The following is a 25,652-nucleotide window of genomic DNA, read 5'->3' as shown; positions in this document are numbered from 1 at the left end:
AACGCATGTCGACCTCGTTGGTGAGTCGATGGACCTCATCGAAAAGCTCCGCTCTCCCCGTGCGCTCATAGCGCCTGAGTGTAGCATTGCGTTTATCGATGAGGAGCCTCAGCTCTGGTCCAGACCAAGGAGCATATTTCCTACGTGGGCAAACTGTTTTCAAAGGCGCTAATTCATCAATTGCTAATTTTATATTATTATTAAGAACGCATAAAGCGCCCTCCAGATCGATTTCGATGGAATTCATGGCTGTCCAGTCACGACAAGACAAGAGATCGACAAGACTAGTTGTGTCTATGCACTTGTAATCCCGGTAAGAGAAAGTGTCACTCGCGGAAGTGGGAGCATAGATGTCTAGCGAGACATCTATGACACAATACTTGCCGAAACTAGGCAGCTACTCATTCTTAGAGTCCAAGATCGTGTCGTTTTCGTCGGTCATGATAAGGTCAATCCACGTGTGAGACGATGAGGTATGATATGTAGGGCCATGCCGGATGATCTGGACAGACGTTTGATAGTAGCAGCGTCGTCCGAGTCAGATAGTAAATCTGAGTTCAGATCACCCATTATGATCTTATGACTAAATTCGCCGCATAAGTCCCGCAATACATCAAAAAAGTCTGAGTCCTTTTGCATCGGAATTTTCGGGGGCCTGTAAATAAGTCCGAGTAGTACCCGAGAGAGAGAGAGAGAGAGATAGATAGAGAGAGAGAGAGAGACCCCAAGATGGCGGACCACTCAGAGCGGCCGAGCCAGCCGATGTACAGGTGCAGGAGGGCACGTTCGAGCTCCGGTCGAGACTCCGAGGTGCAGTCACGAGACGCCGAAGATGACTCCGGAACGGCAACAGCGAAGAACGACACGAGGCTCACGGAGGCGAAGAAGAGATCAGCTGATATGAGCGCGATCACCACAGCACAACTGATAATTATACACTCAGTTGGAGCACAGAAAATACAGAAATCGTTTATTCACTTATTTTTCTTTTTGGGAGCCGAGAACGCGAGCAATTAGATGAAAAAGAGGAGCTCCAAAATAACTCGACCAGCTTACCGTGCGCCTCCTGGCGTTTATTATTTGGGGCATTGCTAAGTTCCTGGCAAAGCCCTTGGAACATATTTTTAACCTAAGTATACAGCAATCGATTTGACCGAATGCGCTAAAACGAGCTGATATAGTACCATTTCACAAGTCTGGAGATAGTATATGTATTGAAAACTATCGCCCAATATCACTGATTTCGAATATAGCTAACAGACTTTTCAATTTTATAATGAAGCATAATATAATACCAGAAAGACCATTTGGTTTCATCGAGGCAGAGGAGCAACAGATGCACTTGCTTGTCTTGCAGATATTATATACAAGAGCCTAGAAAAAATTAAACCAATTATAACGACATTTTTAGATCTAGCCAAAACTTTTGATACTGTTGATCACAGAATATTATTGGATAAGTTGAAAAGATATGGAGTAAGAGGATATGCCTTAAAACTCTTAACTAGCTATCTATCAGGTAGGATACAATGCGTTAAGATTAATAACTTCAAAAGTGAATACAAAGATATTTTCATAGGTGTTCCGCAAGGAACCATTTTAGGTCTTTTATTTTTTATCCTATATGTAAATGACCTACTGAAAGATATGCTAAAAGACTCTATAATGTCTTATGCAGACGACACAGTCATGATCTCGAGTGATGACTCGTGGTTTGCAGCACAGAACAAGATGAATATTTATCTTAACAAGGTTGCCAAATGGCTGACGTTAAATAAACTATCGTTAAATGTAAATAAAACTGTATATATAACCTATGGCAACTACTGTGATAGTGTTCCAGAGGATATAAATATTAAAATTGGTGGCAACTTTATAAATAGGGTTGAAAGCCATAAATATTTAGGGTTACATTTTGATTATAACTTGAAATGGAAAATACACATTGACTCCATTGTAAAAAAAAACAGGATATTTAATTTTTGTCTTTGCAAAAATTAAAAGTATAATGGATAGAAAAACCTTGATGATGTTTTACCATGCATTCTTCCAGGGCCTAGTCAATTATGGAATAATTGCCTGGGGTCGGGCATATAATAATTGTATGTACTCGATACAAGTATAAAAGAAGTTATTAAAAATTATCAACAGAAATTATTTTGAAACACAAAATTCCCTACTAACAGTTAGGCAATTATTCCAAATTAAAGCAATAACAAATCACTACGAGAAACTAAGAGATATTTATAGTAAAAATACGAAAACTACTAGGAATAAGAGCATATCATTGCCAAAAATTAATAAAACTATAAGTAAGAAAAGCAGCTACTGCATGGCTGTGAAAATATTTAATCTACTCTCTAATGATCTCAAAGAGTTAACAGTTAGAAAAGTCCCTACTGAAAAAAACAGATGATTTTTAGCTGATAAACAGCTGATATCAGTTTAATATTTTTATTTAAGCTGATAGTTACAAATATGCGTTTATACGAGATAAAATGCTAATAATAATCATCTAATTATCAGGTGATAAACATAAAAAATTACGGGAAAAAATTATGTTAAAAACGTGTTTTTTATGCGTTTCAGGCGATTTTGAATCGTTTACTTGCGTGATTAATCACACAATGAATCGCATGACAAATCGCGCGATTCATCCAAAACAAATTTTTAAATAAAATAAATTTGTTTAAAATGTAAAATTAGTTAGCGGAGTGGCCAGTATAGGTGTTACTATCCAGATGGTAAAACCTAAATGGCTACCCCGCTTAATGATTTTGCATTTTAAACAATTTTATTTTATTAAAAAATTTATTTTGGTTGAATAGCGCGATTTTGTTTTTTTTTTTTGGTAGGAGCCTGTAAATCCTTGTAACGGACTGACTGGTGTTCCCTTGTAATTATCCAAACATCCATCCTCTTTCTTACCTCGCAAGATACTACCAACGTATGACGCAATGCTTCTCCACGCGTCTTCGCTGGTTATCATCAGTTTCGTTACGTTGTCTGGCGTGATCGTCGTGCCTAGTAATGTCTCAAGTCTCTGTCGCTGCTCGATCCAGCGGCTGCACCCGAAAAATGTGTGCTCCGCGTCGTCCCAAGCATGTCCGCAGTACGTACATTCCGGTGTGGTCACTCTGTTCATTCCGTATAGGTTCTTTCGAAAGTACCCGTGTCCCGACAGTAGTTGGGTAAGGTAGAAGTCCACCTCGCCGTGATTCCTGTCTTTCCAAGGTCGATCTCCGGTATCAATCTGTGCGTCCACCGACCTTGTCCGTTTGTCGTCCATCTCGTCTGCCATTCTTCCATCGTCCTCGTCTGCCATTCTTCCATCGTTCTTCTGTCGCAGCGTCTGCCCTCCCAGCGTTCGAACGCCGTACGTAAAAGCGTTTCCGCTCACGCGCGAGGAGATCTATCGGAATTACGCCCGCTATCACGAAGATCGCGTTTTCAGATACGGTCCGGTACGCGCACGTGATTCTTAGTGCCCCGGTTCGTTGAACGCTCGTCATAGCCTTTGCCCGTTTCTTTACCTGCAACGTATCCGCCCATACCTCTGCTCCGTAGAGCATGATCGAGTGGGTGACGCTCATAAGTAGAGCCTCAACAGCGCATCGGGCTGTTCAATTACGATGATCTGCAGCAGTTCTCCAGGCACGCCGTCAGGTCCCGGGGCTTTTCGAGACTTCAGTTTGGCTGCAGCACTCTCAAGCTCCGTCACCGTGAAAAGTGGACATTCCACTGCGGTGTCCATGTCCGTATCGTCCGTTCTGTCCTGATGGGTAGGAAAGAGATCGTGGACAATCCTCTCCATTGTGTCCGCGTCCTTCGTCTCAAGGGGGGGGGGGGGGTCCAGGCGCCAAGTTTGCGAGTCACTATCTTGTAGCCTTCCCCCCAGGGGTCTGACTCTACTTCGTCTTCCAGTCGTCTCCAACACCGTCGTTTCGTGCTGTTGATCGTCTGTCTGAGTAGCCGTCTCGCGAGCTTGTATTCCCGCGAGATAGCCCCTCTTTCGTCCGAGTCCCGTTCCCTTCCCGCAAGTCTGCGGAGTCGGAGGCATTCTTTTCTGATTTCGGCGATTTCCTGCGTCCACCAGTAGGTCTGCCTTCTGTCCTGTCTGTATCGTTTCCGTGGCATCGAGGCCTCGCAGATGCGCTGCAGATACTTTTCCAGGTCATTAGCACTCCGTTCAGCCGCGATTCGGTCCGTCCGTCCTTGAGACAGGTCCGCAGAAGGGATCGTGCGACTAATCGCGGCGAAAAAAGTTCGATAAATTAACGCGATTATTCTCACAATTAATCACGCGAATAATCGCGCAATTTTTATTTTCGTTAGGGAGGAGCTTATTTTCACCCCGAGCTTGGTTAATCTTGGTCAGTCAGCAACAGCTCGTCTCAGAACATTTTTGACTAGGCATTTTTACAGCTATCCTCGTGAACCCTTGGTCCTATTAGTTATTACTGCAAAGGCCATTTCACAGCTACTAAAGAGCCCGGTAGCGAGCACTATGCAGCCTAATTTCCACAGGCTGCTCGGCAGCCATTATCGATAACTAGCAGCCTCAACTACAGCAATCCAGCAACTCATGCCTTCTAGTGCGCTTGGATGCCGGCACACCGCGCAGAACGACCTCTTATCAAGCCCTTCTACAAGGCGCGTAAGACGCAAGTCGCTTTTCCTTAGTTTACGCTTTCCATGCAAAACAAGGGGCGTAGAATCACTATTGCAACAAGTTAAATTATGCTTTATAAATTTTTTCAGAAATATAGGTTTTTTCCTTAGAATTTTATCATAAGCAACATTTTTTTTTATATGTGCGAAGAAACATTGTTTCTGAATTTTTTTGTACATATCTATTGTAATCGTCAGTATCAAACGTTTAATTAAAATATTTCCTTTTTTCATAGTTTTACTTTTAATTTATAAATCAACTTTCTTGCATCAATACCTATATAACAACCAAAAATCGATCTTTTTATTGCAAGGTGACCACGTGAACAGTTAATTCTTTTTTCTAATACATGCATTATAAATACCATTTTTCTTGCCTGAAAAATGAATAGAAAATTGAATTTTTCTCAGCAGCGCAAGGTAAAAATTTTACCTTCCGCTGCACCGGGAATAAAAAAATAAAATGTATACAACTTTACGATATGCATAAAAAAGTCCTCAATTTCCTATTCCTTTTCCATGCATGAAAAAAAGGTCTATTCATGCCCTTATCAAAAAAAGTACGATATGCAACAAGGGAGGGGTAGCTTTTTCAGACAAGGATGATGTCTTGAGCACGAATGGAAGTCGAGAGCGCCATAGACATCATCCTCGCTAGAAAAAGCCAATTTCCCTTCCTAGTTGCACAATATACTATAGGATGATTATAGCATGATAATCAAATACAGTGTTCTAAGTCCAATCATCATATTAACATAAGTAGATCAAAGCAACAAGCATGATTTTACAAAAAAAAATCACGTTATTAAATATAGTGTCAATATAAGTACAATTAAGTTACTTTAGAATTTGCCAGCATCAGTTTTAATCGATTTCTAATTGTCTTCGTATGAGTACAGTTATATTGAAAGTATGTCAGTATTAGTACAGTTATATTTAAAGTATGACACTATAGTAAGTACAGTTGTATAAAAAATATGTCAGCATAAGTACAGTTGTATCAAAATATGTTAGCATAAGTTCAGTTGTGTTCAAAAGATGTCAACTGAATAATTGTGTAACTACCAAACCTTAGGCGGTTAAGTAATTTAGTTATATTTAATGATTTTGGTTTCATATGGATTTAAAGGTTTAAATTCAAGAAAACACAAAATTATGGGAAAAAGCCTTTCAGCATAAAAAACCAGATTTATCGATTGCACAGTACTAGATTAAGTTCACAGAGATAATTAGTTAATCGAACGATAACGTTTCACACACACAAACTTTGTCCGCACTTAGTTGTTATAGCCCGTTGGGCGCAATTTATAGATTTGAATCAAATCAAATCGGATAGCCCGATGGGCGTGATTTAATCGTATTGCGACAAAGGTGTTTATATAAGCCCGGAAGGCGTAGTTGATTTTCTGCAACCAAATGCAGTCAAAATTTGGAGTATTCAAATCTGAGAGCGAGGGAGGACCGCCCGCGTGTATTGACTGATTTTAACAGACTGCCTGCCTGCGCGTGAGCATGCCGTCGTGAAGCAGGCTAGCACAGGGTGACCAGAACTACGGCGTAGTTCAAGGTTACCACTGTGATGATGTTTTGGGCCTAGAAAAGAGCGCGCATGCGTTCTTCATTAAAACTCATATATTCAGCGCGTACGCTAACCTATTCTGTAACGTTACAGAATAGGTTACGTCGTAACATCAGCAAAAGTACAGTTGTGTTTAAAATCTGTCCGCATAAGTACGGTTGTATTAAAAATATGTCACCATAAGTACCGGTCGTACTTATGCAGACAAACATTGAAATTTTATACTGACATGTCAGCACAACGGCGAATGTACTTAGGATTTTTTCATTTCTTTATAAACAGGAATAACGAACTGTTTTTTTTTTATACGTAAACTAACAAATATATAATTTACCTACGTATGTACTAAAATATCGATTATTTTAATGTCAGCAAAATAATCATATGAGATTTTCGACCGGATTCTCATATGAGCTCTCATATGAGCTCTCATATGATATATCGCGATTTTTCATAAACATAAATAACCACATTACTTACTTTACCGCGCATTCTGACTTTTATTAGATTCTTTTTTATTACCACAGCTTTGTAAGATACTTCTAGAATTTAATTTTAAATAAATATTATATTGAAAAAAACTTAGACTCGAGGAGAGTTGAACCCGGAACCTTAAGATTACGAAGCAAGCGTCCTAACCGCTCAGCCATCATCATCTTTGATATCTTTAGATTCTAATCATTATTATGATTTATACGTCCTTGTATGTTTTTCTTATTATTATACTCTATTATAATTACAATTAGTTTATTTTATAATGAAATAAACAAAATTTTATTCGAGTAATAATAAATAAAACACGCAAGGATATGTAAATTATAATGACGATTAGAATCTAAAGATATCAAAGATGATGATGGCTGAGCGGTTAGGACGCTTGCTTCGTAATCTTAAGGTTCCGGGTTCAACTCTCCTCGAGTCTAAGTTTTTTTCAATATAATATTTATTTAAAATTAAATTCTAGAAGTATCTTACAAAACTGTGGTAATAAAAAAGAATCTAATAAAAGTCAGAATGCGCGGTAAAGTAAGTAATGTGGTTATTTATGTTTATGAAAAATCGAGATATATCATATGAGAGCTCCGGTCAAAAATCTCATATGATCGCTCATATGATTGCTCATATGATGGCTCATATGATCGCTTATATGATGGCTCATATGAGCTCTCATATGATTATTTTCAGCCGGGCGTGCACACACACTTAATTTTTTTCATTTGAGCATATTTTTCAAGTCATTCGGTAGAGCATTAAAAATAACTATTGCTTTTTTAAAGCTATTTTTATCACTAATTATTTTCTTATCTTTTTTTATTTTTAGTATTTATAATACTTTTGTTCCTTGTTACACTTTCAGAAATTAGAAACTGCATTTTGAGGCCATCATCATATCGTCAGTCCTTACGAAGAGTAATACGGTTCAGATTTGCTACGAAGACTAGTACGGTTCAGATTTGCCGCGAAGACTAGTACATTTTAGATCTTTCTCACATGAAAAAATCTAATTGTTTTGGAGATAAACAAATAGTTATTTTGGTCAAAACTAATAGAAGTGCAATATTTTTAAAGTTGCCAAAAAATTTCGAAATTTAAAATGTTGTTATGAGATCTAATATTAAATTTTTTCTTCTAATTAAAGTTTTCAATAAAAATTTTTTAAATTTTGAAATTTTCTGAAATGTACTAGTCTTTGCGGCAAATCTGAACCGTACTAGTCTTTGTAGCAAATCTGAACCGTATTACTCTTCGTAGGGACCGACGATATATATTATACCTATATACACAATAAAGTTATGCGGACTACACTAACTTAACCCCTGTAGTAAACGCAACCTGAAACATTGTGTAAATTGAAGTTGAAGAGCGTAAATAGTGTGCTTAGTAATTGTTCCAGAAAGTGTGCGCATGGATAAATAAACTAGAAATCGTTTACAAATAAAATTGCGGGTTAACAAGTTTAGAGTGAAACTGTCTAGTAGCCAGACACACATTATTTCATCAGGTGTATCTATATTCACAGTTTTATTTTGGCTCTCATTTGAAAACTATCATACTTAGAGAGCTGAAATTTAGCAACTTTATTTGTATTGGCATGTTGAAATAGTATATTAAGTTGAATTCATTCTAGCTGTTATGAATTCAACTTTCATGTATAGACTCACCTGTATTTTTGCCGCCAAAGCCATAGGGTTCAGGGTGCTAGGCTGAACCAAGACTGTTAAGTAAAAACTGATATGGCAGACTGTTTCTAAATAATTGAACAAGTCTGAATGCAAAAGAACAGACATCCACCTTTAATATCATGGATTTACCATGATTATGAGAGAATTGGTGGTTGAGAGTAACTGGCTCGTATACTGATGATATTGAAATATCTGTGCAAACCTCATCATTGGTGATTTTGAGTGCATCGATGACACTTTTGACACAGTAATTGTACTTGAATAATACAAAGTCAGTCAGTACACAATGATGTACATATTGTCATGTATGAGAGCATGCATGTGTAGGGTTAGGTTTTCACTATTAATGTGCACCTTAAAAATCATATTTCCCCTTAAAAAGACATTGTAGATGAATTTATAGGGTATATATATTCATCAATTTATGAATATTTTCAAACAATGTCAATGAAGAGCAGGATCATTGGTGTGAAAAGTAAGGTTATATGAACAAATTATAGTGGAGAAAAAATTCTACCAAGATTTCTTCCAGAAATCATGTCTGATTTATCAGGGTTTTCATCTAGATTCTACTCTGGAAACCTGCTAGATTTGAAAAATCTCGGTAGTTTCCAGGTACTTTCTTGGGAACGCTGCTACCAGGGTAACCATATGTTTTTATTGCAACCTACTAGATTTTGAATAGCGTGTGTTGCATGCCCTAACCTCGAAGATGTTTTGACTTTTTGACATAAACGCATGTGCACTACATGAGCTAGTCACATAACGTCTATCTTGGCTTCACAACATCCGATCAAGACTTTTTTTTATAGAGAAGATATTTTACCTATTTCTACATGGTTGTAACATTTGCAGTGTTTATGTGGATTTGCGAAAATTTATGCTGATTACCACTGTTTTTCTAGTTTACACAATTTTTTAAATAAAGCACATAATGAAAAACCAATACTAGAGCACAATAATGTTATATTAAAGAATCACTCCACCAAAAGAAATTGTCAATTGGTTTATTTAATTGGTCTAGTCAATTGATTCTGTGACAAGTTTTGAAATACAAATGGGTATTTACTACGTGATCTTAGCGCTAACCTTATAACTAAGTAGTATCTTTTAATTTTACCAATAAAGTTTTTGTTATTTAAGTTTCCATCAATATAAACAGCACAGTGCCATTCTATGAAGTTTAATGAAACATTCTATCTATAAAAAAAGTTTAGAAAGACTTTCAGTTTTTTTTCTGAAATTTGAAACATGAAATATCTTATGGCAGGTTTGGGAAGCTTTAGCTCCTATTCGCTCTGTGTACAATTTACTATCAGTGCCACTTTTGGCAGCAAAACTGAGAACTGTTGGTTTGCTAAAATATATTGGCTTATATGGAGAGTTATACAAAATAATTTGGTGAGAAATTGGTATTGCTTTAAACCGGCGCAAACTTTTTTGAAAGAAAAATATCAGTGCCCTTGATGTATACAAAAATTTACAAGCATTTTAAACACCTAGGGATTTTATAAGAAATATTTTTTGTTATTTTCCCATATAAGCTACACATTTTTGCAACTGTTTAGTTCCAAGGGCGGCCACCAATTAATGTAGAATACGCATAAAATACCTCTATGCACAGAGCGAATATCTCCACAACATGTTTACAAAGAATTATGCTTTACATTAAAATATATTTTATAAGGATATCTTATAAAGCAGTAGTGCTTCATTAATGAAACACAAATATTTTTAATACACAAATTAATACATTTTTTAAACATATATTTATTTTGTTGAGCTCACGAATTTTATCTTTTGTTTTTGCCATCGCAACTAACTTTATATTTAAATATTATACGATCAATGCATAAGAAAATAGGGTGTATAATCTTAACAGTTTGTAATAATCTATCAATGATATTAAAATAAAATGATGCACCGTTACAAGAAAAATATATAAGAATGACAGTAAAAATTGATTTTTAGAGGATTTTCTAGAGAAACGAAATAAAAATTGCAAATTTTCTATGGGCAGACATTAATATCTTTCTTTTATTAGAGTTATCTACATAAAATCATCTTTAAGTTTGTACCTGATATCTGCATAGGTATCATCAAGTTTCCAAAATAATGCAATCTAAAATACCGTGCTAAAACGTTCATATATTTCTATAAACGATTTAACTAACCAAACTAATTTTAATAAGTACTGCCTTTGGAAAACTCTGAACTTGCTTTTATTACACAGTTAACAAATCCAGCTACATGCAGTATACAATTTTCTTTGCAGAAACTCAGAAATTTAATAAGTAAACAAGGTAACATACTTAGAAGTTATGCTGCGTAAATACGCGATAGGTTTTTTAGCACACGTGAAAAGCGCTGTAGCGTACGCGGAAAGTTTTATAGCGTACGCGATATTGACCGTGGGAATACACTTTATTTGCAAAATATAAAAAATTATACTCATAATACCTTAAAAGTTTTGTAATAAACAAATTCGTCTTATAGGTACTTGTAGCTTAATTCTGTTGTGAAATTTTAAATTGAAATCTGAATCAGATTCAGATCAGATCAGATCAGATAATAAAAAACATTAGCATTCAGCAGTCAGCTGCGATGTGACAGAGATTAGTAGAGAGCAGGGAGTAATAGAAGGAGACCCAACTTATAGGTACTTGTAGCTCTTATAGGTACTTGTAGCTTAATTCTGTTGTGAAATTTTAAATTGAAATCTGAATCAGATTCAGATCAGATCAAATCAGATAATAAAAAACATTAGCATTCAGCAGTCAGCTGCGATGTGACAGAGATTAGTAGAGAGCAGGGAGTAGTAGAAGGAGACCCAACTCCAGGGATGGCAACCGGAAGTGCAGAAAGTTGCACCGAATGGCTAACTTCAGACCACGGCGCGTAAAAAATAAATTTCTATAGTCCGTAGCGCGAGAGTCGCTCTTCTGCAGTGCGTTCTGCTAGGCGCATGTAAACAGCCGTGCATAAATCCTCGCAGTGTACGCGTACTTGTTGCTCAAACCCCTTCTCGTGCTGCTAATAGTTGGAATAGTGTAGTGTTGTAAAATGTTCGAACAAAAGCAGGGATTCCAGCAGTTGTGGGTGTACGGGAGATGCTGCTGGTTTGTGAATTGCCAAGTTGTAAAATGTGTGCTGCAGCAGTCGAGCTCATTGCTTCAGATGTTCTGGACCATCGCAGTACTTATTCTCTTGTACAGAAGCTACTGCACACTTGAACAAAACTGGTGAGTGAACAGTCTGCCTTTCACACAGAGCTCCAAAATCAAGATGTTAGGTTAGGATGCATTTAGTATTTGCAACGGTTGAGGTGATGACTGAGAAGAGTTTATCGATTATGTTGTGACTGCCAAAGTTTCATTGCGAGACCAGAATCCAGAAAAAAACAACGTTGGATTAGTCATTCATCAGTAAAGCGTATGTATAATACATGTATAGCTGGATATTTTTCTACTTTGACATAAATTTTGCTTGTTTAATATGAAATATTTATTGCAGTCATGTATGCACCTACCCTATCTGACTCTGTTGAAAGAACAAGTATTGGAACTTATGGTAAATTTAATTGTATTTTTATTACCATTCTATTATTAGTGTTTGAAAGTTATAAAAATAATTTAATCGTCACCAGGTTCCAGGAGTTGACATTCCTTACAATGAGATGGGATACTACGTGCTCTCATTAATATTATGCAGTGCTGTGCATGAGATAGGACGTGCTATGGCAGCAGTTAGAGAAGATGTACGCTGATTTTTCTTGACAAATGCTGGTGTCTTCATCAAAGATATCTCACTGGTAAGTTGTAATACACTTTAGATCTTCTTGTTATAAACCAGTAATTGCATACTTGAAAATGTATTTCAGTAATCTCCTCTATTAGGACCTTCTGGACTTTTAACAGGAGATGTAGTACACAGAATTCATTACTGTTACGTAAAGAATTCAACAAATTGGAGAACGTGTATTCTGCAAGCAACTCAGGCTACTGTGTAACGGATAAGATGGTGCAGGTATTTTCTTAACTAAGCAAGCTGATCCTTAAAATTAATCGATGCAGATTTTAATAAAGTTTAATTTTTAGGAATTAGGTAAATCTTTTCTGGCTCCTGACAAAAACAATGGAGTCCATAACTGCTGTGATCAGCACAATGTAGAAAAGGGATATTTATGTTTTGAGCATTTAGAAGGGTTTGACATTCAGGCTCTCAAAGCTGCCATGCACTTTTCCCTTCCTACTCGAGCAATTGTACAAAGCTTCCATAATTTGTGTCAAAACAATGACTTGTATGTTAAGACCTGTGTTGGACAACAAAGGTAACTTTTTAGTTTGAAAATTTATAAATTTCTTTATTATTATTTTGACTGATAAATATCTCATTTACAGATTGTACAAATTTTCCAAAGGCTTTCATTTTACTCTGCAAGTGAGACTCCCTTAAGAAGCAAGATACAGCATCAGAGTGCACGCTCAATGATTACTTTGGCCATAACAACCACATTTACATTGCTCCTTGGGTTTAATTTGATAAATATGTACCTGCATAAAATGTAGACTATGTGACTTATTATACATTTATTGTGACGTATAAGCTAGGGCAACTATATAAAAATGTACAGATATTTACTGCTGATGAATTTATAAAAATAAAAACAGGAAAATAAATATAAGAGGATATACATACACATAACAAATATTGTGACTCTTAATTACACTTTATTACGTTGATGAAAAAGAATATTAATATGCATAATTAACTTTGTATAATTTTACCTATGTTTATGTATGTATGCTTTATTTATTTATTTATTTATTTTTTTTTTGCAAAAATTGAAATGATATAAGTATAGATGTAATGGAATTAAAAAAAATGCTGATTCGAACAACAAAATTATACTTTTATATCCTAGTATACAACACGTTCTTGTTCAAATGTACAGTAGATATTGTAGTGTAGAGGATAATTGTTACGGTTAATTGTTATTTTGACCTATACATATGTATACCGATGAATGTGAGAAAAATGACCGATGTATGATTATTTCTTTAATGTAAAATCCTTTTTGTATTGTTTACAAGAGTGTTTCGTATAATATTCCGTACAATACTATTGTTTATTGAAATAAACATCGACCATTTCTTATAAGATTGAAGAGGCATAAGTTCGCGAACAAAATAGCATATATGAATCTAATGTATACAACTCCAAACAATTAGCCTTAATTGCATACCATTCTAGAAAACCGTCTCACTCCCAACCGAATTTCTGGGCTTAACCGGTAATTATCCTTGGTTTAACTTTCACAGTCCCGTGCGCCTAGTTGCCCCGGAGAATAAAAATAAAAAGGTAGAAATCCATGTGCTATGCATGTGTCCTCGAGTATTGTACACTCCTTTATAATTAATTTTATAATTTATAATTTTTTCTCATTGTAGTCCGTCCTTATCTTTGTACACTATGAGCACACACAAATAAAATTCTTTTTACTGTGTTCGACCTAAATTCTTTTTTCTCGCAGCGATTATTAGGAAGCATTAGAGTCATTGACTAAAATAATATTCATTTAGCCAAATTTATCTTTTCTATAATATTGATTTTACATGAATTATACAATCGTATAATTTGGTGATATTTACAAATAAATTTGAGTATTTCATTGTGACTGCTTTTTTCAACTTCGATAGTGTTTTTGAAATTTGAAACCACTGCTAATTACCCACTATCATTTTTTTCACTAATGCTGGGTACTGATTGGCCAATCAGGAAACGCGAATCGCGATCGCTAACAAACTCGGTGCATTGTATCTCAGACAGCTCAGTTGTCATTTGGGCTTCGCCGCTAGTACATTGCAAAAAACTTGTATTTTGTGAGATAAGCTAAGTATAGATCAGGAGTAAGGACTTGGAGGATACGTTTCTATACGAGCTGGTGGATCGTAAGCGCAGATACATCACATCCGGACTGCAGTCAGGACTTGCAGCATACGTTTGTACGTGCTGTCACATCGTAAGCTGAAGGATTTGGAGGATACATTTGCTCGAGCTGTTGAAGATGGACTGCGTGAAAAGTAAGCAATTCATTTCAAATTATACATACATACATATATATATGTATATATATTTAGATATGTGTAATAAATATTCGCTGAGTACTTCTGATGTGCTGTCTTTTGAACATGCTTCGGTTCATAGCACGTATAATAGCGCGATATCGTCGTTACTTAGCATCAAAATTGTGTTGTAGTTGTCTCATAAACAGACAAAAGTGATTTCTACCGGCAGAAATAATGTCGGATGAAATAATTCCGAAACCCCAATAGAGCCCAAGCTATGGCCTCTTTTTTCAAGCTGCTGCATTTGTTGTCCTTTCCAAACAGTCGACATGCTCATTTCTCGGAACTGCGCGATCGGGAAAAACAAATCGGTGATTTTCCCCTGCGAGCCCCTCCCCTCCTCTCGCCGCGTTTCTTCTGTAAGGCGTGCTTGCATTTCAGCGTGTGTATGTGCATGGTTTTAGCGAAACTGAAAATTTTACTATTACAAAGCTTCCTCTAGGAAGAAGCAATTTAAAATTCCTTACAATTCGTAACATTTGTGGCTCATTCTATTCTAATTTTTTTATTCTAAAAAAGACATGGTAATCAATCTATTCCTTATCTAACTGTCTGTTTTCAACAAAAAAAAAAATTGCCGAAATTGTAGATGAATTTTAGTCTTTTTACTCTCGTAAACGTTGGACAAAGAAAACCCCTTTTTTCCCGTTTGATGAACAAACAAATGAAAATGATGAACGGAACGGAGAAAACATAGAACGGGCGTAGCGCCTTTACAGTTGCTAGTTACTTGCAAAGTTTTCTACGAATATGCTTTCGCGCCTACGGAAGTGTTTGCGCATATACATGTAGGTGCCCCACGTTAGGTGGCAGCACCTCCCGACTGCAGAGAGAGAGAGAGAGAGAGAGAGAGAGAGCAGCCATGCTGCGAGCGAGCGCCGACGCCAGTAGTGTTCCGCAGACCACGGCACAAGTCGGTCGAGCTGGAGAGAGAGAGGAGAGAATAAAGTGATTTTCAAGAGAAGAGTGTCCAGTCTCTAGCCCAGCCTAGACGTCCTCTTCCCACATTGGTGACCCCGATGCAGGCTTCTCGACGACGAGTCAACGAGCGCCGACGAGAAGAAGAAACGCCCATCTCGGCAAGTCTCTCCAGCCGCGGAGTCTTTGTCTCGCACGTCGCGGACAAAGACATTTTGCGATTGCATCATTCTTCACGCACATCGTACACTCCCGTGTGCACGCTGGCACGCCGGTGCACACGCGGAGTACTATCGACAACCAAGTCGATCTCCTCGACACACGTCTTTTCGTGTCGAGGGCGGCAGCAACAAGTCCTAGCGACGCGCCGCCATTTTGAGCTATACGCGCGCAGGCACGCCGGCGCGTATAGTCTCCCCGCAACTATACGTTGCACAACGTGGAAGGCCTCGCCGATGGACTAAATCTTCTGCGCGAAGCCACCGTCACCGGCGCCTTCTCATCGTCAAGGCCGTGACCTTTGGCGCTCTACAACAAAGGATTGCGTGAAACCATCGACACCGGCGCCTTTTGTCCACCCAACCAACTCCTCCTCATCGGCAGCAGTAGTGGCGGAATTGTAGCGTCGTGTGTGGCGAGACGTGCGAAAATTTCACACTCAGGTAATTTAGTGCGCGCGAGCGAAATTTCATCGCAAAGCCGCCATCTTGGTTACGAAGCGGCTCTGATTCCGAGAACTGTGTGTGCGAATCGCAACAGTTCGTCGAAGTGTCACGCATACGTTGCGTCAACGAATAGATTCAGTAAATCTATATATTTTTTTTTTTAGAATGCGTAATTAACACAAGTGTGTGATCTTTTTTTAGCTTCATAAGGCTTAGGGCACGTCAGGCCTCTCACGTGCAGACACGTTGCTTCCTTCTCCCAGACGTTGGTTCACGCAGAAGGAACAACAATCATCTCTAGTTGAGAGAGTCCTCTTACACACGCCGCAAGGTCAACTCAGCGCCGCGGCATATACAGGTTACAAACTTTAATTCCATAATTTTACGTTTCCTATCTAGGAACTTTGTGATTTCAATCATTTTCCTCTTTTATCAAATAAACAAACGACGATAATAAATAAATTCAAGCAACAGGCTCCCTCGCAAACAGACGCTGCTGCTTCCTCCTCCCGGACGTTGGTTCACGCAGGAGGGACAACATGTCGTTTCCGAGAGCCACGTCGTTTGGCAATGCAGCGTAGCGTTAGCCTTTGCATTTGCACCTAGCAATAAGTTAATTTAGTTGGCGGTTGAACAAGTCTTTGCCTTGCTAATGTATGTACCTGCGAGTACACTTTAGTCTATTAATAATTTTGTACGGCTTGTTTCAACATAGAGTTAGGCTGGTCGTTGCACCCCACCGTTTATGAGCGATAACAAGTCTAGCTTACAATTAAGGTCGGGCAAGCTAGTCCCCAAGACTTTCCTTCCAATTTCGCGTAATTCAAGGTCACTCAGAAGACCCGGGAAAATGTCGTTATTCCACTCTCCAGTCAAGACAACGAATACAAGTACCAGCAACGAGAGCACTCAAGATGCCACCATGAGCGACAGCCAACCAAGTATCTCTCCATCGCTCACCACCCACGTTAATTCGGGTTCATTACCGAGCACTTCGTCAAACATGATTTTTGACTACGTAGAGGTAACGAATATGGCAACCGGCTTTGGCCTGCAACCTAACGGTACGGCAAACGCCTTTCAAGATGGCTTTCGCCAGCCACCTGGCACCATAGCAGGAGGCTTTGACTTCAGGGGAGTGAGCCAGCGATCAAATTTTCCAACTTCAACTTCGTACTTCTGGCCCTCAAGCACCACTAGCACCATTACCAACTACACTGGTGCCACCAACAAAAACAGGCCCTCAGACGGCCAGCAACGAGCGCCTAATGCCGACCAAATCCTGGAATCGATCGACCAGAAGATTGACAGCAAAATGGATGAATTTAAAAGGTACATGGAGGAATGCTTCACCTCGTGGTCGCAGAAGCAACCCACGGATCACGTCATTGAAAACAAGGCTGTAATGACAACGACCTTGACCTTCGCAAGCTCGTCACTGGCAACGACAACAACTGCTAGCACTACCTGCTATAGTTTTTCCAGCTGGACGCCCAACGTCTTCGGCAACATTCCCTCAACTGGTCACACCTTTCAGCCTGACCTGCCTTTTGCTTCACGTAGCAATTCAGGAGCAGACTTCCAACAACGAAATCAGTTTCAAGGAAACTCCATGCTTGGACAGCCACACTGCCTTCCAACTGCACCAAGCACCAAGCATCTACAATTCTGGAACTTCCACAAACACGATCCTCAAGGATGGTTCAAGCAATTGGAAGATCTGTTCTTGACTCACAACGTCCATGACGACGAAGCCAAATTCAACTTCGTCGGCACACGCTTGAGTCAAGACATTCATCACGAGCTCCAGTACAAGATGAACACTCTTGTTAGAGGCTGCAAATATGAGGAACTAAAAAAAATTCTCACGGATAAATATGCTGAGACTCCGGAGCAACAATTAGACAGGCTTTTCAAAGATCTGGAAATTGGTTGTAAGCGACCATCAGACTTCCTCGCTGAACTGCTCAGCCTAGCGCAGGACCGAGTGCCCAGAGATACAGTAATTTCACTCTGGAAAAGCCGTCTTCCAGCACAAATACGACTAATGGTTTGGAACTACAAAGAAGAAGCAGAACTTGTCAAAAGCGCAGATATGACCTTCGACATCCTTCAACAGTCACACAACATCAGTGCTTTGAAGGACAATAACCAGCCTGCCACCTACCCGGTCGACAAGTTCGAACAACTATTAGCTGCACTTCAGAAGACAATCAATCCTGAACAGCAGACTTTGGCCCTGACCAGTTCAGAACGGTCAAGAAAAGGGGAGTTTTTCACCACATTGTCACCAAGGGCCAGCCAGTCTCGCAGCGAGCCCGTCCTCTCGCACCAGCGAAGCTCAAGGCAGCGAAGAAGGAATTTCGGAAATGGTGCGAGCTGGGCATCTGCCGGCCTTCCAATAGTGCATGGGCCAGTCCACTTCACATGGCGCTGAAGAAAAACAACCAATGGCGTCCTTGCGGCGACTTTCGCAAATTAAATCTAATCACAGTCCCGGATCGTTATCCGATTCCGCACATGCATGATTGCATGACCTTCTGCCACGGCAAGAAGATTTTGCAGCATGATTTTAGACCTACGCCAAGCCTACCATCAAATCCCGGTAGCACCAGAAGATGTGCCCAAGACGGCAATAATTACACCTTTTGGACTTATGAATTCCTAGTTATGACTTTTGGCCTTCGAAATGCCTCACAAACCTTCCAGCGTTATATTCACTCGGCGTTGGGAGACCTAGACTTTGTCTTCGTCTACTTAGACGACATTCTTATCGCTTCCACGTCTGAAGAAGAGCACCAGAAGCACTTAGATATAGTGCTCAATCGCCTCAACGAGTACGAGCTGCAGGTAAACCTGGAGAAATGCAGTCTCGGGGTTTCAGAACTCGTTTTCCTGGGTCACCTCATCACGCCTAACGGTTTCAAACCTAACCCAGAGAAAGTTAAGGCGATTCAAGAATTTCCATTACCACGGACCATCGAAGAATTAAGAAGATTCTTAGGTCTTGTGAACAGCTATAGGCGTTTGCTCGCGCACGCTGCCGAGACACAACGCCCTCTTAATGAATTCTTGAAAGGTACCAAGAAGAAAGACAAACGCCCAGTTCCCTGGACTCCGGAAGCTGAGGATGCTTTCCGCAAATGCAAAGAGGATCTCATCAACTTAGCTTTCACAGCTTTTCCCAGTGAAAACGCTGAACTGCGCCTCATCACAGATGCTTCCGATACCGCAATGGGAGCGGCCCTCTAGCAACGCTCGGATGATGCCTGGCAACCCTTGGCATTCTTCTCGCAGAAGTTCTCTCCTGCGCAAATGAAATACGCGACTTATGACAGGGAACTAACGTCAATTTATGAAGCAATTCGTTACTTCCATCCCTACCTTGAAGGAGCAGAATTTAAAATTTATACGGATCACAAGCCTTTGATCTACGCTCTTCAGCAGAGCCACGACAAAATGCCAGCAATTCGCTCTCGCAGATTGTCATATATCGCCCAGTATAACACGGAGATTCTTTATCTCCCAGGGGAGGAGAATGACGTTGCTGACGCACTGTCAAGAATCAACGCTTTCACATCTCCTGCATTTTTCAACTGGAGCGATCCTGAACTCTTAGCTGATCCACAAGTCAGGGAAGTCCTCGCTAACATCAACGCTTTCAAGCTGCCAACACTGTTCGACGCCAAACAACTCAGCGAGGAACAGGGAAAGGACGAAGAGCTAAAAGAAATTCTGCAAAGGCCGGACCACCCCTTAAAGCTGCGTAAACTTACGTGGGGATCCGCGCACGCAGCATTTTACTGCGACATCTACGAGGACGTCATTCGTCCATACCTTCCCAAGAAATTGGGAAAGGGAGTTTTTAACAACTTTCACTCACCCTCGCATCCTGGAGTCAAAGTCACAACCCGACTCATCCACCAGCAGTATGTGTGGCCGAACATGAGTCGCGACATCGCCTCTTGGTGCAAAGCGTGCACAGCATGTCAGCAATCTAAAGTGACCAAACACAATAAGTTTTTGCCCAGGCATTTCATTGCTCCAGATGCTAGATTCGATCACGCCCATTTGGATCTCGTAGGCCCCTTCACCCACAGCAACGGCTACACGCATCTCCTCACCATCATCGATCACTACACGAGATGGCCAGAGGCAATACCAATTACAGATACCACTGCGGCTACGGTAGCTCGTGCTTTTCATGACAACTGAATCTGTCGTTACGGTTCACCCACGACGATCACTACAGATCAGGGTGCCCAGTTCGAATCCAAATTGTTTTCAGAATTATTATCGATCCTAGGGATCAACAGGATCAGAACCTCGTCATATCATCCTGCTTCCAACGGCATGGTCGAGCGTCTCCACCGAGACATCAAGTCAGCTCTCATGTGCCACGGAGGCAACCAAAACTGGGTTCGTTTAGTGCCCACAGTCATGCTTGGACTACGCACGCGCATCCGTTTAGACACCGATGCTAGTCCAGCTGATTTAGTTTTCGGCAAGTCAATGAGAATTCCCGGTGATTTCTCTCCCTTCACCAACGAAGAGCCGAACGTTCGTGTCTTCTACAACGAATTTCGCGATTACATGAGACAACTGAGACCAGTTCCAGTTAATCACAAGACAGCTACCAAGCCATTCACACATCAAGGTTTAGATACCTGTACACGTCTGGTTACAGGAAAAACCTATTAAACCTGCATTGACGCGGCCCTATACTGGCCCTCACAAAATAATTTCGCGCAATCTAGCGAACCACACCTTTAACATAGATAAGGATGGCACTGTCAAAACAGTCAACATTGAACGGGTGAAGCCCGCGTTCATCCTGCGGCACTAAGGAAAATACCACTCCTGAACCGATCAGGATTCCTTCACCGACGGATATTAACCGCGTTCAACCAGCAGACGACACACGTCCAGCACCCCTCACCACTGATCCGGTGGATCACCCTATTCCTTCCCCACAACCTCATACACCCAAACGTACGAAGTTCGTGCCGAACATTTTAAAAAGGAATAGGCATTCGGACTCGATTCTGTTACAAAACGAGACTTCTAAGAAACGAATCTCTTTCGCTCGTAAACCTCAAGTCAGAACGTTCGTTTCAGAAACTCAACCAAAGAACAAATTAGATTTAGTATACATTGTTAACACGTTACGAGAAATTTTCTCACGTTAGTCAAGCTCATTTGCGCTGGGGTGTAGCGACTAAGTCCTCTCACGCTCTTTACTTATTTAATTTATCTAATAATCATTATTTAAACGTCTAGTCATGGACAAGGTCAGAGAAGCTCGAACACAGCTGCAGGCATACAGAAATGCCTCTTCCGATGAGCAGCTGCGTGCGGATTGCTTTCGAGTTGATTTAGACCTCGAGCAATTCGAAGTCTTCCTTCAGCAAGCCCTCGAACATCGCGAAACACAAGCACTCACCACCAGATACGCGAGTTCGTCAAACTTTCCGGTCATCCAAGATGCTCAAGTTCCTCAATTGTTCGTTAACAACAAACCTGTATTGCGACTTTTCCTGCGTGACATCCTGTATCGCGTTACTAGGAAAAAGCTCTACGAATGCTTGTCAGCACAAGGGTGCACCGATTTTTCCATAGATAGTCTTAAGAATACAAGAAAGGGCTCCGTCGCGGTCATTTCTTGCAAGTTGCTGTCATCCTCATGCGCTATTCAGATCAAATCTTGTAAAAAAGAACTGACTTTCACAGATCCTAGAGGCAGAGTCTCATACATCAAAACGAGACCCGATCAATTCACTCAGCAAGAACCTTTACCGAGCACTCAGCCCGCATTGAACAAATTAACGCTTCTACCTACTCTTCTTGTAGACATTTTACAATGTGGAGATGTGATCAAACGCTTAGCTCACTATCTTACTTACAATAATTTCCTAAATCTTTACACAGCTTGCCATGATGACCCCCAATTCCATGGCACAGCACTTCCATTCGACTCTTGTTACGATCGGTACTCTCACCCCAATGGTCTGAATAGAATGCTTGAGGATGTCAATAACTTCAAATTCACTAGTATTTCATTCAATACTTCAGTCAATATAATAGAAATTCCGTTTATTAACAAATTGTTATGGCGCTGCGTCAGCCACAGGCCCATTCCCGACAAGTATCTTCGTCTGCGCGAAATGGACCTATCAGCTGTCACTGTCTCTAAGAAAACTTTCGATTTACTCTCGGACAGTTTTGCAATAAACAAACTCACGTTGGGCAGCACTATAGGTGGGTGCGACGAATTTCTAACAGTGGCCAACTTGGAATCGCTGAGCTTTGTAAATAACAAAAATTTATCGCTTAAGTTTTTAACCAGAGAAAAATGCAGTTCTCTGCGTTCTCTATCGTTTAACAACTGCCAAGAAGTGCCTATCGAACGTCTGTCAATACACACCTTGCAGAATTAAATTTCTCAGATTCTCAAGGTAGAAAGAGACACACAGTCGATCTTATTATGTCAATTTTCTCTCCGTCCAATGTCACTGAAGCATTTAACTTCAATTATTCAGCTTGTAAAGTATTCCGTACTGAGATCATTCCTCGAGTAGTATTCTTGCGTACGAATGCTCTCAGGACACTTAATCTCGAAAACAACGACTATTTCAAAGATTTTGTTACAGACATCATAGACAATGCGCCAAACCTAGTTGAGTTGAACTTATTATGATTGGACTTCAATTATCCGTTACTTCTTTCAAATTTACCTCAATTACGATCGATCCGGATGAATTACAACCACCATATTGTAAATGCACTCATTAGTGCTGGTCCTAAACAAACCTTTGAAGTATTCATAAACAATACGTGGGGAAAGAAAAGAACTCGAGTAATCAACCTAGCTAACTTAGCTAGAGCGATTCACGCCTGCGAACAAATAGATTTTAAGTTTGTTAACTGTCGAATCAATGTTCCGACGCACGTTCGCCAAGATCTCGCTACACACGGCGTTAGTCTACGAGCGTTAGACAATACTGTCTCTTTACTAAAGACTTTGTAAAAACTTTAAGTTCATATTAATAAGTTCATACCGCGAGTTGTTACCATTAGAATTTACACAATCGTTATATTGTAATCTCAGATTCTAATATCTTTAGTTTTAATCATAACTTCTGTAAACGCTCTCCAGCTACTGACACTTCGCAATCACAAAAAAATGTTGCAATCTCTCTCCGTCATAATTTCATCGATCAAAATAATAAAAATACTTTTCAGTTTTTTTTTCCTTTTCGGGGGGAGTACTGTAGGTGCCCCACGTTAGGTGGCAGCACCTCCCAACTGCAGAGAGAGAGAGAGAGAGAGAGAGAGAGAGAGAGAGAGAGCAGCCATGCTGCGAGCGAGCGCCGACGACAGTAGTGTTCCGCAGACCACGGCACGAGTCGGTCGAGCTGGAGAGAGAGAGAGAGAGAGGAGAGAATAAAGTGATTTTCAAGAGAAGAGTGTCCAGTCTCTAGCCCAGCCTAGAAGTCCTCTTCCCACATACAGTCGAGATCTCAACTTTTGCACTATTCGAGAGTTCAATTATAGTTTATCTAAAAGTTGCATGAAATGAAATTAAAAAAAAAATTAATTTATCGATATCTCGTAAAACACGGAGGTTTGAACAAAAAACATGAAACAATCCACCATTTCCAAAAATGTTATACGAATCAAGCCTTTTTATTCTCATAATTGTTGGGCAACAAACCTAGTTGGTTTAAGCTGTTATTTGATTAAAAATTATAAATTCAATACAATTAAAACCGATTAAGTTTGATAATCATTTAAATCGAAAAAATCGGTTTTAATTCTGTAATTCCGGATCACAATTTCCTATTTTTATTGGTCATTTTTAGCAGGGAAGGCTCACACCTTTCTTCCCTATGTATATCTTCCCGAATCGATTGGGACGTGGTAGAACTTTTAGCAATGATTATACGCGAAATTCGAGCGAGAAATTTGTTTTTTCATTTTCCCGAGTATGGATGACATAAGTATTTCCGTAGTATAGCTAACGCGGGTACCTCTATAAATGTAGAAATTACTTAATTATTTTATATAATATCGACGGGTGACTGAAATAAAACCGTATCTCGGCGGCGGCTTCAAGAACGCCCTATCTCGGCTGCTGCTTCGAGAACGCTCTATCTTGGCAACTTGAAGAACACCCCATCTAAACCATATTTTTTGTACTACATACAGCTAATCAAGAAGCAAAGCTTCAATGTAAAATTGGTTTTGTAACACACGAACGATTTTCGCTTTTTTCGTACCTATTTAACGGGACTAAAGTGACTCTTTTTTGATAGGCGGGCAAAAAAGTTATTTTAGCGGGCAATAAAAACCTTTATTGCCCGCTTATCGAATATGCGGGCAATAAAGACCTTTATTGCCCGCTAAAAAGTCTTTTTGCCCGCTAAATTATTATTTTTTTAATTTAAAATAAAAGTTGATTTTGATGCATTCTATGTCAAAAACTAGTTACGTCAGCCTCGCTTAAAATATGGTGTGCACCAAGGGCTAAGTGGGCTTTTTGGCCTCGTGTGTGTTGCAGTACTCGTCTGCGGCTCGTAAATGCCCTCGCCTTCGGCTCGGGCTAACTCGCCTTGACTCGTACTGCAAAATCCACACACGGAATTGATGCTTGGTTCAGTATAACCTATTAAAGCTCAAACTTATTTCTTTATTAATTAACAATTTCAAAAAATTTGAGCAGCGGATGAATAAGTACTTTGCCTCTAGTGGCTACTTTCTCTCTCTCTCTCTCTCTCTCTCACTCTCTCTCTCTCTCTCTTTGCGAAACTAGATTTTTCCATTCGTTTTTTGTGCACATGTCGAACCAATTATATTATTTGTATAAGCGTATGTATTATGCCTGTTTTCGTCGAGTCATAAATTAATTATATTTAATTTAAAATAAAAGTTGATTTTGATGCATTCTATGTCAAAAACTAGTTACGTCAGCCTCGCTTAAAATATGGTGTGCACCAAGGGCTAAGTGGGCTTTTTGGCCTCGTGTGTGTTGCAGTACTCGTCTGCGGCTCGTAAATGCCCTCGCCTTCGGCTCGGGCTAACTCGCCTTGACTCGTACTGCAAAATCCACACTCGGCCTAAAAAAGCCCACTTTACGCCCTTGGTACACAATATACTATTAAAAATTAATCTTCTAAGAGTGCGTGGTCGCCGCATCTGAAAAAAGATGCATCCATAACTCAAAGGGGGGGAAGTAGGTGATTGATTCTATTCTCTTTCAAATGCGTTACAGCTAAATTGTTTGTAACAATGAGATAATATACAAAAAAGCTAATATTATAGTTTTGAACAATTAAAAAAAAATGGTCTCAAAACAAAAATGTTACGATACACACACACACACACACACGCGCGCGCGCAAAGCTTATTATTTTAGTAAGATAAATACTTCCAGTGAAAAAGTGTTTTTATGAAAAATGAAGTGAGAATATAGTTAACTGAAGAGAATGGATAAAAAATGTACTAAAAA

The 25,652-nt window shown here is 39.6% G+C and overlaps 3 protein-coding genes across 9 annotated transcripts in view; 2 read left to right on the top strand and 1 right to left on the bottom strand.

Moving 5' to 3' along the window:
• The window catches only part of LOC100114640 (syntaxin-18), a 75,139-nt gene extending 63,893 nt beyond the window's left edge, over positions 1 to 11,246 (bottom strand). For 2 of the 6 annotated variants that reach the window (XM_032602246.1, XM_031933400.2), the window contains exon 1: positions 10,746 to 11,221. The gene's annotated coding sequence lies outside the window, so the exon portion shown is untranslated. Of the gene's footprint in view, positions 1 to 10,511 lie in introns of all 6 variants that reach the window. The other 4 variants (XM_031933402.2, XM_031933401.2, XM_031933399.2 and 1 more) reach the window with 4 other exon arrangements.
• Positions 11,247 to 11,268: 22 nt separating this feature from the next.
• On the top strand, positions 11,269 to 13,121 carry LOC116418328. 2 transcript variants are annotated; one of them, XM_031933403.1, is made up of 6 exons: positions 11,269 to 11,865; positions 11,947 to 12,003; positions 12,080 to 12,244; positions 12,330 to 12,459; positions 12,531 to 12,763; positions 12,834 to 13,121. In XM_031933403.1, exons 3-6 carry the CDS (start codon positions 12,213 to 12,215, stop codon positions 12,886 to 12,888), a joined length of 450 nt encoding a protein of 149 aa, XP_031789263.1. In that variant the 5' UTR covers positions 11,269 to 11,865; positions 11,947 to 12,003; positions 12,080 to 12,212; the 3' UTR covers positions 12,889 to 13,121. The 2 variants fall into 2 exon arrangements, 1 of the variants encoding a protein (XP_031789263.1); XR_004345328.1 differs by lacking the exons at positions 12,531 to 12,763; positions 12,834 to 13,121 and having other exon boundaries at positions 12,314 to 12,512.
• Positions 13,122 to 15,447: 2,326 nt separating this feature from the next.
• On the top strand, positions 15,448 to 23,858 carry LOC116418326. The gene is made up of 3 exons (XM_031933397.2): positions 15,448 to 16,141; positions 16,346 to 16,502; positions 21,425 to 23,858. The coding sequence occupies exon 3, from the start codon at positions 21,427 to 21,429 to the stop codon at positions 22,579 to 22,581; it is 1,155 nt and encodes a 384-aa protein (XP_031789257.1). The 5' UTR covers positions 15,448 to 16,141; positions 16,346 to 16,502; positions 21,425 to 21,426; the 3' UTR covers positions 22,582 to 23,858.
• The last annotated feature ends 1,794 nt before the right edge of the window (positions 23,859 to 25,652 follow it).

This window comes from Nasonia vitripennis, unplaced genomic scaffold, assembly GCF_009193385.2.
Source record: "Nasonia vitripennis strain AsymCx unplaced genomic scaffold, Nvit_psr_1.1 unplaced0237, whole genome shotgun sequence".
NCBI classification, from domain to species: domain Eukaryota; kingdom Metazoa; phylum Arthropoda; class Insecta; order Hymenoptera; family Pteromalidae; genus Nasonia; species Nasonia vitripennis.
Note: the sequence above shows the minus strand (reverse complement) of the source record. Positions and strands in the feature narration are given on the sequence as shown.